Source organism: Parambassis ranga, chromosome 7, assembly GCF_900634625.1.
Source record: "Parambassis ranga chromosome 7, fParRan2.1, whole genome shotgun sequence".
In the NCBI taxonomy this organism is placed as follows: Eukaryota; Metazoa; Chordata; class Actinopteri; family Ambassidae; genus Parambassis; species Parambassis ranga.
The window spans coordinates 11,070,787-11,089,208 of NC_041028.1; the positions used below are offsets into that span (position 1 = coordinate 11,070,787).

Consider the following 18,422-nt stretch of genomic DNA (forward strand, 5'->3'; position numbering starts at 1 on the left):
TTGAAAAAAATATTTTGGATCAATAATTTGGATATGGCTGCTCCAAAAAACAACATCCACTTATTATATACAAGGAAATAAAGATTCATTTTGATAACATTCACTCACTCACTCACTCATTCACTGTGCCACTTGGGTGGGGCTTTGGCGCCCCCTGCGGCCAGCGGCGGTACTGAACAGACAGAAGGAGGCTCTCTGCGTTGAGTCAGTCCGCCGCTAGCTCTACCGACTGGAGGGATGTGACCCCGGAACAGGACGCCCTCCTCCAACAACACACCATTCAAACAGAGCACAGTAGAAAGTAAAGCTGGACCAGGAGGGGTAAGCAAATATCTCTGCTTTTCTTGACGAGACGCATATTGTCAGGAGGTTTTTGAAACGTTACGTGTGTTTGATTGTCAGCGTTTACTCCTCTGGCGGAGCAGCGGCACCTGGATGGTGTTTGCACCCACAGGAACTTCATTCAAGCTTTTGTCTGGGGCATGCTAGCAAGCTAGCCTGGCTTGTTAGCATTACCCGTTTTTCTTAGGGGAAGCGCGGGTTTGGCTGAGTTTAAATGTAACATTTGTTCAAATTAAAATGAAGGCGACTTGTAGGCCATTAGGAGCACGGTTCATACATGTTTTTCCACGACCGCTATAGCTAAAGAGCCGTATCGAAAATGCGGTAAGGGCTCGCTGCTTGCTAGCGCTGCTACAGTTTGAACAGTCTGCGCCCCACAGCATGATAACAAAAACCCTTCACAGTCATGTGTATCCATCTGTAAGAAAAAAAACTGTTTATGTTTGCTGTGTTTGTGGTTTAAATCATTCCGTGATTTGTCAATTAGTGTTTTTAAACTATCAATGCTGACAAATTACATACGCTGTGTATACAAACAGTTGAATTAAGGCTATAGTTAAGATGGTTTGATGACTTACATCATGACATTATAATTATAGAAGTTTTTTTTGCTGACACTCAGTTCTTCAAAACATACAGGATGCAGCCTGCATGTGAATATAAACGGGGAAATGTGCCCCTCCTCACTGGACATCTGCACCGGTCATGGCTGTACTTAGGCTTACATTCCTTTAATAATGCTTCTCTAACCACAAACTGAACATGCATCACTTTATTATATTTTTTTTAATGTTCAAGTTGGTGTTTGATTTAACTCACTATAACTGGTTTTCTATTTTTGGGTCATGCCATCCATAAATGCATTGTGCCACCCCACCTTTCACAGTGTCTGCTTTCCCCCACATGTCAGATAGCTGACAGCCCTTTGAGTGGCAAAGCTGGCAGCTATCAGCTGGGCATTGATGAGTGCTGCAGCCAGTGGGTGTCAGGGCATGGCCACAGGCAGTCACTTTCAATCCTGCTGGCATCTAGTAGACTTGGTTATGGACCATAAAATATAGGGCTTGCCTTAGTTTGCACATTCTCTTAAGCGTGTGGATTTTTTTAGAGAAATTAGGACCACTGACCTCCTCATACTCGGGGCAGGTGCTCCTCAGTGGCTGCCCGATCTTGAGGCCTTAGGGGACCTTGTTTAGAGCACTTGTCATCCTGTCCGCAATAACCCAGCCACATTGTAGCCTGTTGTGGCCTGACACTGTAATACTAGAGCTGCTTACGTCTACTCGTGGCTAACACACCCAGTCGAAATGACAGACGCCTTCACATGATCACTACCAGTCCGTTTTTAATTCCATCTGTGTTGTACAAAAGTTGGCAGATATACTCAGATTTCTCTCTGTTGTAAAAGCTATTGCATTGTTTTATTCTATGCACATATCATATAGCTGTTTGCAAATCTGAATTTTATGCCCTGCCTCGATGTTGGCTCTTTTGAAAATCTTGCAGCCGCTCCATCCCCCAGGGGACCAGCTTAAGACAGCTGCAGCTTCTGTTTCAATTCCTTAGAGAGACCATGAGGAGTAAGCTTAGATGTTCTGTGATCAGAAACCAGATTAATTATTTTATATAGCATGCTCTGTGATAAGCCCAGTTTTACTAAATTAGGTATAACAGACAGACTGGTGTGCAAAAAAATATATTAAACACAACTCACACTCTAGTATCAACTTAAGGGGTCACAGAGCTGGTCAATGCACAATTTAGCATACCCAGAAACCCAGCTATGATACAAGCTTGTACAGTTCAGCAGGATTGTTTTGAGTTCATGCCTCACATGGTGACAACAAGAAATGACCTACTTATCAATCATGTTTTCACAATCTAGTTCATCACCATTGTCTTCAAATACTGTAGCCATTGTTGTAAACACTGTACATGTGAGGAGATGGCAGCAAGCAGACAACTGGTAAGCCAGAGTCAGAGCCTTCTTGGCCTGTCATGTCTGCTCATCGTGCTCATGCTCCTTCAGCACCTGGGCCTGCCCTAACCTAAAGAGACACAGGCTGCTGTGTGTCATAGTTTCGTTTGTATTGTTTATTTTGTCAGGTCGTTTATGACAACAGAAACGATTCATGAAATCAGGAAGCTAAATGTTTATTTAAAATGTTTGTGTATTTGTTGATTTTCCTCTTCTGTTTACATTTAACATTGTGACACATTATGTTTTGGACTGTTGGTTGAACAAGACACTGACTGGACTTCTACTCAAAGGTGCATTATAAGGGTGTTGTCATGTTCTGTGTGCACTGCAGTGCATGCTGTCTTGCTGGTTAGCCCTCTAATACAGTGGTGGATTTACTGCCAGCAGCAGAGAAGTCCTGTTTAGAGCAGCCTCACTGAAAGAAGCTTTAGATTCTGGGGATGTTTGTGCAATTTTCACTGTCTTCAGACACTCTGAAAACCCAATAATTGTTCATTAATCAGATCTTTTTTCTGTGGAGGTTGTTAATATTGCTACACGAGACACACAAATTGTTGTTTATTTTGTGTTAAATAAGCATGTTCTTCTGTCTAATATTAGCTGCCTGTTTGTTTGACGTGTTTAGCCATCAGTGGAAATGCTTGTTTTTCTGGGTGTACCTGCAGTGACACAGCTGCTCTGCAGAACCAGGCCAGGTTTTTGGCAGCTCAGCTGGCAGCCACACTAGGCTGGTAGCCTACTTAAGTTTCTCACACATTTGCTGTGGTTGTTATAGCAGCTCACGACTAAATTGAAGCTATTTTCCCTTGCTAGTGTTTCCTCTCCATGGGAGTTGTTGACTTCTCAGAGTTTCATGCAATTCAGTTCCATTTGCTGGAGGAATTTGATTTGTAAATCAGATGTTGTGCATCATGTGAGCAGCTGATTCCAGAGCTGTTAACTGTGGAGTGGGTGCGACTGGGCCGGTACGCCATGGCAGCCTCTGCCTTTCTTGACCCTCAGCAAATGTGAAGGCCTATCACATTGCATACTGTAATCCCTGGCAGCAGACATTCGTTGCACTGTGTGGCCCAGCCAGAGTCCTGAAATGATCTTTAGAGGTGTTTTTGTTTCTTAGAGACACTAATGGGCACCATTACATGCAGGGAATCTAGTATGCAGAAGCCATGCAGTGTTTACTATGTCCGATTTTTAAAGTGGTGTTTCTGGATACGTAATGTCTTTCAAAAATGATGCACTGTTGTGGCAGCGTCTCTTTCATGCTTTGTAAACATTTATTTTTGCCTCATATCATTTCCTGTAGTGGTATGAAGTTTTGTGTTTTGTGTTATGAGGCCTGGGGATCATTATTCCACATTTCTATACAGTAGCTCAGACATTGGTAGTGAGGTCATTCTCCTCACAAGTAACTGCCAGTCACCCATCTGTGATACATCATCACAAATGACATTTGTTTACAACTTCTGATAATTGTAAAAAATAAATAAATAAATAAAACGCTTATTATTAACAAAAAAAACTCATAATGATTCATATTACCATGTATCTCTGTATCAGTAATGTGTGCCAGCGTAGCTGTTTGCAAAGATTAGTGTGTTCATGTTGTATTTTGTGTACTGTACTTTAGTTTCCTTGGTTCAGTATCAGCGATGATGGGGTTTAGTTGGGTTGCCTTGAGGGACTCTGAGAGCTTGATGCCTCAGCTCAACATCACAACACTGACAAGAACCCAGCACAGGCAGGGAGGGGGGATTAGGGCTCTATCAGCATTAAAGAAAGCCTTTGATTACGTCTGGAATATTAGCTGTATGTGTCTGAGGTTGTCTGAGGTTGGCTGAGTGTCCCTCGAGGGATTAGTGTGGAGCCTGCCCACCTCCAGAACCTAACATCGGGCTCACACAAAGAAGCCTGACAGGATCCGTATTGTGGTCCTTGAAAGGGTTTAAGATGTCACAGAGGAGCGCTTGTACAGTGTAAGGTCAGAAGGACCTGAGTCAGAAACATGTACATAGCTTCCTTTATAAAAAAAAAATACAGTTAATAACTTTACTTAAATTAATCATTGATTAGTCATTTTATGTAAGATCTCAATATGAAAAAAAAATGTCTGCCCCTTCCTGCAGGGTTTTGTGGAGATTAATTTTTTTTGTCCTTGTCTGTTTGTGCCAGGATGTAGCTGCCATTAAATAATCATGGCTGGTACACACCTGTCTACAGTGATTCTTGTTTCAGACATTTACGAATTGTGTTTCGGTAATTGTGTGATGGCTAATGTAAAGCAAATCATCTGTTATTTAATTAAAGTACATCACGGTGAGTTTAAAACAAACATGCCTTGATCTGCCAATTCCAGGCAATTCGTTTTAGAAAAAAAATCTGAAGGGCAGAGAAATACCCTGCTTGCCTCTATTCTATTGTATTTCTTGGATGTAAATAAAAGCTGGATGTTTGCTTGTGTTGTGTCTAAATAGAAATTAATCACAACAGTTGGACTAATAGCTGGTTTTGTGGTTTCAGCTATTCATTTGTGAGGATTTATTACTTTTCCTTGTTTTAGATTTTATAGGATGTTACACAAGTAGGCGGTTGTAACAGCTGTAAAGCTGTAAATCTTGAACAATCCATCTTAATTTGAGATCAAGCATTGATGAGGTTGTAGAGCATCGTGATTGATCAGCATTGATAAATATTAGAAGCATTTTTATTTTCTGATGTTTTAAGATATAATATTACATTATAATACATACACCAGACAAATTCTATTTTTGGCTTGAAATTATCTTCCCTTTGACTTAACCCAGCGTGACTCTGGAAGGCATTACAGTGAGGTTAAATCTCTGGCAGTAAGGCATTGTCTGCCAGATATCCATGTACCATCTGGATGATTGTTGGATTTATAAACATGAGCGCAAATTCGGTTTGTTCTGTGGTAACACATGTATGAAACTACTCATTATATAATCATATGCACATTGTTAATGACTGTTGTATACATGTTGCGATTCACTTCACTGAGTACCAGAACTGCAATTATTCCAGTTCTGTAGCTGCTCTGCTGCCCAAAATAGTCATCTACAAATTAGTCGTCCTGTCCTCTTCCAGCCTAAAGAAGAGACTGAAATCCGCAAGAGGATGCAATCTGTCCCATTTTGGTTTCCTCTTTAGTTTGACACAAACATGTCATGGCAATAAAAGAACATCACCCCCATCTAGACATTGTGTTTAGTTTGTATGAGATTCTCCCTATGGGATTGTGAGCCACATATTTGTTTGGATATTTCTGTGAAAATAAGATAAAATGAAATCATTTTCAGACTTGTAAAAATACTGATTGCACCCTTGAATCAGTCATGAACCTGAGCAGACACATTGCTAAATATGAACAGTTTTCAAACTTCAAAAGCAAACATCAGAGGACCTGAAATGCCTCAGTCATGAAAGCAGTAGGCCTATTTATACAGATGATGAATGTGGAATATATCAGCCTTATGTCCACAGGAGACGAGAAAATAGGCACATTGTCAAGTCTCAAAATATGCCTGAATATTAATGGATGTTTGTTGTATAATGTCTTCAAAGATCTTCAGATAAGACCACATCTTTTGGCAGTTATAGTAATCATGCTCTTCAGTCATTCTCCTCATCCTCTGCTTTTATCATTGCATTTTGTCATATGCAGTGACCATTTTGTTCCTGGCGTGCTTCTGAGGCAGATTGCTGCTCCCGACTTTCAATCTTTGTGCATGTCACCTCTCTGGTTGTTCTCTGCTTCGAGTCTTAGCATTCTCATTTGCCTCAAGTGAGGTACTCGTAGACGTGATCAAACGTGTCTGCTGATCTAAAGACACTGCCAACACCCCCTGCACACTGCACCAACATCCTTTCTCCATCACTACCCCCACCCAAATATACCCCCCCCCCCCCACCACCACCACCACCACCAATCCCCTGAAGGTTTACTGAGCAACTGAACTGACATCAGCAAGCTCTCTCTGTCTTTTCATGTCTGTTCTGCTTTGAGTTTTTAGTGTCCCTACCCCCACCCCCCTCAATTAAACTATTCCTGATGTTCAGGTTGAAGTGAATAACTAATGTGTTCTTACTCAGTGTCCCGCTATCACCTTTCTGTAGTTGAAAAGAAGACACGACAAAGTCAAACGGCAGATACTTGCAATAAACACCCACCTAAGGTTGCTATAATTAAATAGACTATAGCCAGAAGCATGGTCTCCTGCTGCTCTGATCCGGATGAACCACACGCTCTCTGTGGCAACCAAACACCAGCCAATGGCCAACGGTACCCCATTCATCCTCTTTCCCCTGGGCTATGGAAAGGGGGGGACAGCGAGCCAGCTCCTCAATTAAATATAACCCTACATCAAACAGCCTGTCAACATGCATTAGTGGCCCTTTGTATAGATAAGAGGCCAAAATAAATTGCCAGAACTATCATAGTCACTGTGGCTTCTGTAGCCTTTTTATGAAATTTTTTCAGGGGCGAAGAAATCATGACTTGCATACTGATATTCTCTCGATTGAATCCTATTTTTATTCAAGCAATGTATCCTTCTAAAGACATATTTTATTGTTTTCTGTGCATTTACCTTCTTTCAATTAGCCAATTTAGGCTGGAGATGTAGCCGTTGCTGTACGCCTTGTTTTGTTGGTGCACTGGAGCTTTAATGTGACAACAGCTGACCTTGATGTGTGTGCGCACGCTATCACAGCAGAACCTATTCCTTTTCTGTCACCCACATTAGCTTAGCAGCTCCTTTTATCGCCTTCTTTTCCCTCCCCCTTTTCTCCCCCTTTGCCTATATTTTGCATCTCTGCAGACTGACAGTGAAAATAGGTCATTAGTTAGACGGAGAAGAAGCGATGGAAGCAGGCAGGGGTGCTATCTGTATGAAAACTGCCATGCAATATTAATGACTCTGAGAAGTGCCAAACCTGCACCATGACTGTACAGAGACAAGTCCCTTGACTTGGATAAGAAGCTCAGACATCCAGATGAATGTGTGTGGTTATGTGGAGTCTTTTTTATATATTGTAATAAGTAGCACTGTGACTTACATGATGATAATCAGCGCAGATGTTGTTTAGAACTAAGATCATTGTGTAATGACAACAACCCAGTGCATAGAGTTTAAACTCTTTATTTTAAACTTCCTGACACTGTGAGTGTTTGTGTAGCTTGATTTAACGTTGATGTGTTTTTATGTCTAGAGCCACAGGAGCAGGGGGGATGAACCGCGAGGAGGCCCCAGGGAAGTCTCAGGAAGACATGTACATCCAACAGAAAGTGCGGGTCCTGCTCATGCTAAAGAAAATGGGATCAAATGTAAGTACAGCTTTTTTATTAACACAAGCTTTTATTATTGACCTACATACACACAATTGTTAATTTGATAATTGCTGATTTAAAATCAGCACTTAATAAAGCATTCAAACTCCCAACTGTGTGGGTAAAATATAGGATGAACCCCTAGCCTAAAATGAGGGGTGATTGATCCATGATGACCTCACTCACACAGTGACAAGCTCAGTATTTCTTGACAGTGGTACATTGACACAGTTATCAGCAAGAACCTTTAAATGGCTAATGTATTATCTTGCTGGGTTCTGAAACACCTTGACTTTGAATTAAAGCTGATTCAGTGCATTCCAAGGGACAATTACTGAAAAAAATAGCAAGATTTCTCCAGCAGTTTAACCACAGAGAAAAAAAAACAGAACAACAAAAACTGCTTTAAAATAAAACAAACACACGCTATCCCAGAAAGCAGACGCTTCTCTGGTGTATTCTGTTTTTGATATATATATTTTGGTTTTGAACTAATCCTTGTTTACTCCTTTTCAGCTCACACCGAGTGAAGAGACTTTTCTCCGGAATTACGCAGGTGTCGTCCACAGTCAGATGAGTCAGCTACCACAGCACAACATAGAACAAGGTAAGGCTGTGACACGCACACACGCATACAGAGCTTTCATTGAGTTAGATGTTATTGTTAGTAATTATTTGTTCCAAATGAAAGTGGTGTGGAAAAGTAATTAATTTACATGTTGAGTTGTTTTACTTTTCAGACAATATATTTTTCTTTATGTTGACATTAAAAGCTGTCCAAACAAAAGGTGCAACACAACATTTGTCTGCAAACACAACCCTCATATGTCAGACGTGATTGTAAATAAAGTGATTTAGCCTCAGCATAGTTACATCAGTTTTACCACACCTTCACTGAAACCATCACCTTATATAAAGATTATTGTGGCGTTAACATTACAAAGCAAACTCAGGTATATGTTGCCATGCCTTTGATCAGTAACACATTTTAAATGTAATGGTAATGTTTTCTGTGGACAGCAGAGGGTGATGTTGATCTTTCTTGGTCTCCTCGACAGTTCTCAAAGTTTGAACCACAAGAGAGCGCTCTAATAAACAAAATAATAAATGTGGCCGGCATTGCACTGACAGAAAAAAGCAGCAGCAAATATTTTTTTTATTTGTTTTTTTTTTAAGTAGACTTATCAGCTGCTTTCCAGGCTCTGTCCAAAGCAGGACTGTCAGATAGGAGCCCTGCTGTTCTTCCACGGTGAACCTGCCGAGGCTCAGGCCTTGCTTTGCCCTATATGATATTTGTTCCTCAGGGGAGCTTTAAGTCAGGAAAATTGCCAGTGACGCCTCTCCCACAGTGAGGTGTTAGCTGTCCTTGTCTGTGCCCTTCCTCTGTAAAGAAACAATCTATGTTGTTCAAATATAGAAATACCTCTGTTGGAGAAGGATTAGGTTCTGATAATATGTACAAGGTGCTGAGGATGCGAGCAGAAGCTTTAGTGACATTGTCAGTCCTTAAGTGTTTTGGTGTGTTTACTGTACTGTTAAATTGTCATATTTTGTTAAATTCAGCCTCACTCTCCAGTGTAAATGTGGGTCATTGCATGGCAGATTTGTGTTTCTTCATCCCAAAGCATTACATCAGTGGTAAGCACCCACATATGAGATAAGTGCTTTTTTGTTAATTAATATATGATGTGTTTTTAGTCATCAGTTTGTGCTCAAATCATGTGCTTTATGGCCTTTAGTAGTTTCAGAACTCTCTCTTTGCTTTGTCAATACAGCTAGCAAGAGACTCATTAATTATGGAGGACAGTGACTGGTGAGAGGTGCTCCATGTATGCATTATACATGACAGAAACAGACACATTTAGTGTCATTTGGCAGTTTGCCACTTCCTTGGTGTGCCAATAAATTATTTGTGGTCTGTAAGGTTTTGTGATTAGGAATCATGGAAATGTCTGAGAGTTAATCAGTGTTAAATATTCAGCAGTGCACTGAAGGACAGCTGTTTGTCAGCACACTTTGAGGCGGTGTGAGGAGGTTTAGTTGCATCAAGAGGAAAGTCAACCATTCGATCTCACCTAGACTTTGTGATAGGGTAGAGAAACAGATGCTGAGAGACATTTTAGCAGGATGTCTGTGTGCCTCGAAAATGTGATTCACAGAAACTTTCAATTAAAAAGTTTTTAAATACAGCATATAATTTGTACTGAGTAAAGCAGATTCAGCTTTTAACAGGGTTAGTCTGAACTGTAAATTGAATCCACCTTAGTTTTTGCCATTTGACAGAGTAGTTTTCTCTTTGCTGTATTCCTGCACAAAGAACACAGATTTCCTGCTCTGTCACTTGTTCTAAAGTGTAGGCATTCAAGTTGCTCACCTTTCACTTGTCAAGTGATACTTTCCTCTGTAGTATTTTGTAGAATATTGACTCAAAGAGGGCAGAGGGGCCCAACCAAGGAAGTTTTTCCCCTCTTAAATGAGAAATTTAACAAATTGCAGTGTGAAATGAAGTAACATGCCGATGTAGGATGCTTTGATAGCAGCACACTCAAGGGCTCTCAGCTCAGAGCAATAGTGTCATGTGTCAGACATAGCTGCATTGATCGAGCGGTGGTATGCTTAGAGGGCACTCAGGGCATGAAGGCGTAGTGGAGGTACACTTGATATTGATTACTAGGCATTGCAGTGCTGTTCAGGACATGTTAAATAGCAGCAGTGTATGTGACCGAGGTGGACGTCATTGCTGTTGTCAGCTGGACTTATTTTAATAAGAAAATGCATTTGAGGTCTTATCAGTGCAGAAATGTTTGTCATGCTTGATCACATGTGATTGTACTGATTCAAGATGCTGTTAAACCCTGAACAATTTTCAACAAGTGCGGAGCTGTCAAATGTTTTCCTTGTATCTGGATCAATATTCATCCACATTCAGTACATGGTTTTAATTAGCAAATTTAGTTTTGTTTGAAGTTTAAATCTGGCAGAAAAAGAAATTTTACACACCTTCTTCCTGCCTTAAAGTTGCTGAGTTTAGGAAAATAGTGTACAAGCAGGACAAGCAGTTATCACTGTTTGGAAATGAAGTGTGAACTCATTAACTGAGGTTTGTGTTTTAACCACTTTGACTAATACTAATCAAAACTGTGTCTTTTTGAAATGGAAAAAAATATGCAATGACGTTGCACAAGCATAACAGAGAAAAGAATTAGCCTTGTCGCTGTCATCAGACTTTTTTTATTCTTCCTCTTTAACTCTTTTATTTGCTGCTTTCTGTAACTGACATCATGTCAGTTTTCAACAATACAGTCTGTCGGAGCCAGCAATCTCAGGACTTGTTTTCCTGACTGTTTTGCTGAGGAAAGTTAACTCCTCCCAGAAGGATGTTGCAAAGGCTTCAACAAAGAGGAGAGAGGAGGAAGGGGTTGCTATAGCAACCTGAGTTGTCCCGGGAAAGCTAAGCTTCCCCGTGGGTATCGCTGTTGTTGTGACGTGCTGCACTGGTAGATTGGCGCAGGTGTCATTAGAGAGCTTAAAGGCAAGCTGTAGTGCTAATTACAGCCAGAGAATGATATTCCAGTCAGTTTTTTTGTCTTGTCCCATCTTACAGAAATATGGCCTCAGTCCATTCATGTGCAGTCAGTGCACGATCCTCTTTGTCCTGGGTCTCAGAACAACACAGACCTTAAACCTGTGTTTTCCAGTGAAAGCCATCTCACAGAGAAAGTGGACCTTCTTTTTGTTTGGTTTCTTTGCCGAGTCAGAGTTTTATTGATTCTTTCCTTATCCTGTTCTTCACTGCAGCATGAATCAGAGCCAGACACTCAGATTTATGAACACAGCTACTTGACTTGACTTTCTAAAACACGCAGTTTACTCTTTTAATATGCTTTCATCTTTGTCCCAAAGTTGTATGAGCCAAGCACTCACTCATGGATCGGCGCATTTGTGCAATGGTACATAATTTTCATCTTTTTTTATTTTAAGATAATTGTGTAGTTTTATTTCCAGGTGGTAGACTAGACTTTATTTTTTAACCTTCAATAAACCAGGTTGTTGACTGATTTGTATTATCTCTCCATTTCTTTCTTATTTACAAACCCAGAATTGTACCTGTGTTTAAGCAGACACAGTGTTCAGTGAACATGTGAGCAGGAGGACCACACACACTGTGTGTTGTGTGTCAGGCTTCTTAACCTTCCCCTGCTGTGTGTGTAGGGGGGCATATAGGTCCTGTGTCTTTATCCCCTCAGTTGACCCTGCACAGATTGTGACCCTAAATGCTGCTATACGGGATTCTTCATGTGGATGCACTCTGTTTATTCAGGCTGGCAAGCCTTACCGGAGGCAGGTTATTGCCTCAGACTTCAAACAAACTCCCTTTGGGTTATTATTTTATAGCTGTCTTACCCTGTAAGGTTTCAGTAGAGCTTTTATGTTTCTTTTATGTTGCTTTTATAATTTTACTCAACCACATATTGATTTATAGTCTCTATGAGGTGTGAAGAAAGTCTGTGTTCTTGTGAATTAAATCATCTTGTGGCTGATGAAGTAGGGCCGAAGCAAAGACTGCAATTATTAAATTATTTATTTATTCTTATTTGAAATAATTAAATTAGTTGCTTTTTTTCCTTGTTACCTTGCATGCGTCTATAAACAAAAACTATGCATTTTTGTTTGATTTTAGTGTTGTCTCCGGGTTCTTTCCTGGAAAAATCCGTCCTGTAATGAACGTGGGGGCTTTCTTTGTTTCAGAGTATCTGTGGTGGATGACATGCCTGTTGTTTGCTTGTATTTATGTAATCCACAGTCTGGTTCACCCCCATCAGGCAGGGCGAGGCAAGGAGGGGATCAGCGTAAGGTGGATGGAGGACATGGGGGTGGGGGGCGGGGGATTGGCTGGACGCAGCGCAGCATTGAATCAGACCAAAAGCTGTTTCTTGATAGGAAGCAGCACTGATGCAGTCTGATTTTTATCTGTCGCTAGGCAACAGCGTTGAGGGACCCAGTGTTTTCCATCATGTTGGCTAGAGCTTGTGTTTGTGTGTGTGTGGCAGGGCGAGGTCCGAACATGACTCCAGGCAGAGTCCCTTCACTCTATGGATGTATTTTAAGAGAATAGCTGCTGGTTCGGCTCATGTTGCTCAGTATCTGATTTGTCCTTAATTTGAACTCCCCATTGTACAAGAATGAGCTCCTTCACACAATCATGCAAACTGGCATTTGCTGTGATATTGGTAGAAGAAGCAGCAGCAGTGTAATTCAGGTCAAATTTTTCTATTCTGTATCATTACGTAATTGTCTCTCGTTCAAGCGTCATTATCCCAATGTGCTGTCTCAAAGCAGATGAGATTTATTTAATTAACTAGAATCGAACAGCTCACCTCTTTTTTTCGTGTTTGCCTGTTGTCATTTTTTCTGTCTCAGATTGGAAAGTCAGCAAACTCCCATAGGAGGGAGAATTTCATTCATCCTCCCCCAAAAGTCTTGATCTTACCCAAGCACCAATATGACCTAAATGCTGCAAAGCACCATGCTAATTATTTTCCCTGGGCGACAGCCAAATCAAAACGCAAAATTCTGGGTTTGGAGGGTCTGTGCTGTCTGATGAGGGTCCACCCTTTGTGCCAAATACACGCGGAAGCTCTGAGTCTCTGGCCTACTTTCATATCTCCACAATAATTAAATCTAACAAGCACTTCAGGGCTGCGCCAAAGAAAGGCTTTTTATAGCAGGCATGTATGAGGTGCTGATAGCAGTTCTTCTCAACCACTTTTAAAGGTGTGGAAGTTAGTGTCAATGATATTTGTGTGATCGTGCTTGTCAGATATTTTTATTTCAGTAGCCTATTGCACTTAGGTCTTTCCCCTTTGGTTCTGACCTTCAATGGTACAAGCTGTATATTATGTCTCTTTTTCCAGTTGGTGTTGTTTTCAGAGTATGACATCATATACTCTCTCTATACTCAAATACTTATTACACATACACATTTTATTCGGTGTTGAATGAACAATGTGTGTGTGCTGGTTGAATGGAGATAGATGTAATTTGGACCCAACACCCACCACTACTGCAAGCCTTTGGACAGAGGAGTAAATACTCTTCCGAGATAATAAGAGGCAGATCAAAGTGAGTGTTTTATCTAAAGCAGAAGAGGCGCTGATACCTGAGGTAGATTGAGGAGTAGTGTGTGAGCGTTTATGTTATTTACACAGTGTAGGTAAATAAATGTTCACATATCAACTAAAAACCTGTCTCAGCAGGTGTGGGCCGGCCTAAAAGACTCGATGAATCACAGTTGGCAGCAGACTAATGACTGATTCCTTGTTAAACAAAAGCCAGCTGACAAAGTCCTATTGTGTAGCTGGCAGGATTCATTAGTTGACTCAACTCAGATGAGGCTGTAATTATCCATTGGTTCTCATTAACTAACTTGGTAAAACTGAGAGGCACAAAAGGAAATGAAAGAAATCTGACCGTGTGTGTATGATACACACATAAAAAAAATTATATTTTCTGTTCTTTTAGTGTTTTTTCTCCATAGCTTAGACAGGTTAATATCGTTAGCTGGAATCTGGTGTTGTGTACTGACAGACAAGCTCAGGTCTTAGCAGTAAAGACTGGCTGAAGCCTCAGATCTAAGCGTTATCATGGCAGAGCAGGATGCTGCTGTCAGCAGGCCACTCAATGTGTTACTGTATCTTCCAGCATGGCTCCGTGATATCAGACTGTCTTTCCACAACAGGTGAACAGGCAGTAGATGAAATTACCTGCATGCACCAACAGGATTTTCATAGTGGGGTATTCCCTCTCGTCTTTGTAGTCACAGCTGACGGGACCTGTAGGAAACCTGGCTTGCTCCACTCTTTGAACTAAAATTAGTTTTGGGTATTTCAAACACAAAGTCTTGCTGGGATCCAGTGTTTCAAACAATGTTCAGACAGGCCGGGGAGGCCTGGAGACACAAATATACATGTAGCCCTGATAGCACAGAACAGCTTTGTGCTGTCCATATAGCACAAATATAAACAGGTTTTGCTTGCAGCTAATTTGCCTTTTCAAAATCAACTGTATTTATGCTACATTTCAGTGACATTGAAAGTCCTTTTCATCATTCCAGTGTATGATTTCTGCACTGCAGTTTGAAAAAAAAAGCATGTTGTGAATGCCCTGTGTGTAATTGCTTCACTCCTTTTGTTCCTCAGGTGCAGAGGACGTGGTGATGGCGTTCTCACGGTCAGAGACGGAGGATCGGCGACAGTGACCCCGGCCCCCACACTCTCCCCTGAATCCCGCCCTGCATGTGATCCACAGCAACATAAAAACTCCACAAACGCAACACTGATGAGCTCAGGAGAAGGGGAAATGCCTGGGAGGGGCAGAAGAGAAGGGAAAAGTCCTGGAGATCTCCACCTGGCCTTTTCCACTCCCGCCTCCTCCTCACACAAGTCGGCACATCGTTACCTGAGATGCACTCAAGTGGGTCACTGTGGGCTTAAGCCTGGTAACAAGGCAGTCTGTGAAAACTCTCACAGATTGTGTGGATGATATCATATATAGTTTTTTGATTATTTGGGTGGGTAGGGGCTTTGTTTTGTATCATTTTGTCTGTGTTGAGACTTTAGGCAGTGTTACATGTTATATCTGCTGCGGAGGAATCAGCCAGTCAGCAGTTGATTGAAGCAAAGATAAATAGTGTTGGTCGAGCAGCACGCATGATGGCTGACTGCGTTTAGATAAGAAAGATTTTAATTATTTCTGCTTACCCAAACTGGGCTGAAGTTGTTTTTTGGTTTAGCTGTTGTGTGTTAAAGGCTTTTTGTATTCTGCCTAGCCAGGGGCCTCATTCATAAACACAGAAAGACAAGCACAATACACAGGTAGTGGTGACACATTTACTGGAGCCTTTCAGCTGAAGACCAAGCAGAGACATATTCAGTAATAAGAAAGAAAATACAAAGGAGGGTGAAGCAGGGTCAACATCACCCTGAAGGCAGTTAAATCTACCAACTGTTATATTCATTAAATTGCTGGACATTATCCTTTTTAGCCGACTTCTACAGCAAACTGGGCACAATCAAATGCACTATGATGCAAATTTCAACTGCTGTTGTCACCTACTATAGTCTGCTGTGTGAGCAATAATGAATGACAAAATAGCATCTGTCATAATATAAAATTTGTCCTCATAGAAATTATTTGGCAAGCCATAGTGCATTAAAATAATCAAAACAAATGTCAATATATCTGTGCACAACCCATTCAACAAAAAGTATCTGACTCTGCAGCATTTTGTGCTCCGTAACACATCCTGACTGACGGCCCGACCTTATATACAAATACTACGATGACAAGCTGATTGATGTGTGTATTAACACTCACAACAGGCCTGTCATTAATCATTCATGTTTAATCATGTGGGTTAACAGGGCAGGGTAACCAGGCTCGCCGCATGATCGATGAGATTTATACATGGAAGGCTGCGTTGAGGCAATGGTGGTGTTTTCGAATGTCTCCTTGTGGAATCTTTACCATTTTATAAGTGAGGCCCCTCTTGTTGTTGTGCTGCTTTATTTTGAACTGTAGGAGAGAGCACAGCGCTGCTTTTTCTCATGAGGAAAGGCATCAAAAGAATATAAAACACTACCAACCATAAAACACAGGTGTACACATTCTCCCTAAACGAATGCTGATTTTGGGTTATTGTGACAAGTAAAACTTTTTTTAAATTGTACAGATAGCTGGGAAACAAATTAAGTGTGCCAATTGTAATTTTGTTGTTTTTTTTAATCTGTAAGATAAAACTAAGAAAAACACATGCTGTTGTTGTAATTTATTGTTTACTGAATTGACACCCAGTTCTTCAGTCGCACCATTAAAGACAGAGAACCAGTGCATAGTGAAAACCTAAAAACCTGAGTCACTCTTTAATTCCATCAGCGGTGGCTCCTCACTCACACTTAAGTCACACAAACTCTCATTTTTGACGACCTGTAACTAAAGACATGAAGCCAAACATAAGAACTGTGTGTTATCTCTGACTGTACTGTATCTCTTGCACTATTATCAGTGTGATATTTGCAAAAAATACATTTTGATATTTAGCACAGAGATTCTATGTTTGGTTCAGTGGATTTAAAAAATAAACTTTGTAAACACGTTTTTATTCTTTCAGTGATTTAAAAAAAAAATCAGCGTTAATTGACTCAACTGGAACAGCTCCAATGAATATTTGTTAAGGACCGACATGTTTTTCTAGTGACATGCTCAGTATTTAATGTGTTACGGTTTGTTAACTTGTATAACTTAAAATAATTGTAACGTAATGTTTTAAAGCCAAGCATGTCTGCCTTGTGGTTTATAATGTTCATTCAGCCGAGGATCTTTGAAGCCTTGCCACAATGACCATTGTTTGTACATTCTAGACGTTTGTGGAAGCTCTTTTAAAATGAAAAAAAGATATTTCTTTTTTTCTGTATGGGTGTTATCCATTATGACTTGTTGGCAATAACTTCTATTTGAATGTCCTCAACAATCATCGCAATGTAAACAGCCAACAGATTTCGTCGCTCTGTCTGCCAATGACAAAGAAATTCTTCTTTATGTTTACTTTTGTTTTTAAACATTGTTTATTGTCTATGCATTGTTTTATTTTTTCCTTAAGTGGTGTCTTACTGTATATTTCTACCTATCAGGGTTGTTTTGCAGCCTTCCTTCAAGTTGTGAATGAATGTCTGTGTGGATGTGGCCTCCATATTGATTTTCAGCATGCTGTTGAGACTAGGATCTTTTTTCTTTTTTTTGTACTGTGATGATGTTGCCTAATTGAGTTTTTTGTGTTGGCTTTGTGTTTTATTTCCTCTCTCAGTCAACATTGATTAGTTGGTTTTGTTTTGTATGGCTGCTGACCATGTCTTGACTTAATGCTTCCAAATCCTATACCAACTGAACCATTAAAGAACTTTTAAACAGTGAAAATGCTCCTTTTCTTTTCTCTCGTCTACAGCTGAGTGATAAGACTTCTGGTTTTCAGATAAGACCACATTCTGGGCTTTGGGGATGTGGGGGGCATATTCACTGAAGTCATAATATGGGTACAATCATGACCCATTCTTTGTTCCTCTTATCTGTATATGAAAGAGAAATTGCTCTTTTGTTGTGGCTGCTGAGTGAAAAATGCAGTTTGTATACAAAAATAAGATGTTATTGTGATAAAAAGCTAAATATTTGCCGCCTGTGCTAGTTCTGTGTCGACCTTATAAACAGTATTAAAAATCACTAACGGTGCTTAGTCTTCCATTTAACTGATAATTTGAATTTTTTCGTGTCAGCTAGACTCCATGTTTTTTTCCCTGTGCTAATGATGAACATCTGTTCGCTGTTCCTTCGTTCTCAGATGCACAAAAAATCCTGCAATTTATAATCATCAAGCTCTGGGAATACCAAACCAGCTGTTAGCATTTTCAGTGTTTATGCACCAATTTAGACTTAAGTGTCATATACTTCCATTATAACGCCTGTTCCTCACAACAAGTTGTGCACCTGTTTTGGTTGAGTATTCAATCCTACTGAGAGGGATTGTATGCCTACATGTAAACATCAACATACAATTTGCATGGATTTATTTATGTTTATATGATAAAATGGATTTTTGATTGCACAACAGTGTTATTTTTAACTCAAGCTCTCATTTAAACCAGGCAGCCAGGCTTCATTGAAAACAAGTGTCTGCTGCTGACTGAAATATAGACTAAGTGTGGC

At 40.4% G+C, this 18,422-nt stretch overlaps 1 protein-coding gene across 1 annotated transcript; it reads left to right on the forward strand.

The window, feature by feature from the left end:
* Positions 1-300: 300 nt before the first annotated feature.
* On the forward strand, positions 301-17,557 carry ctnnbip1 (catenin, beta interacting protein 1). The gene is made up of 4 exons (XM_028410982.1): positions 301-321; positions 7,550-7,664; positions 8,184-8,274; positions 14,867-17,557. The coding sequence occupies exons 2-4, from the start codon at positions 7,569-7,571 to the stop codon at positions 14,923-14,925; spliced, it is 246 nt and encodes an 81-aa protein (XP_028266783.1). The 5' UTR covers positions 301-321; positions 7,550-7,568; the 3' UTR covers positions 14,926-17,557.
* The last annotated feature ends 865 nt before the right edge of the window (positions 17,558-18,422 follow it).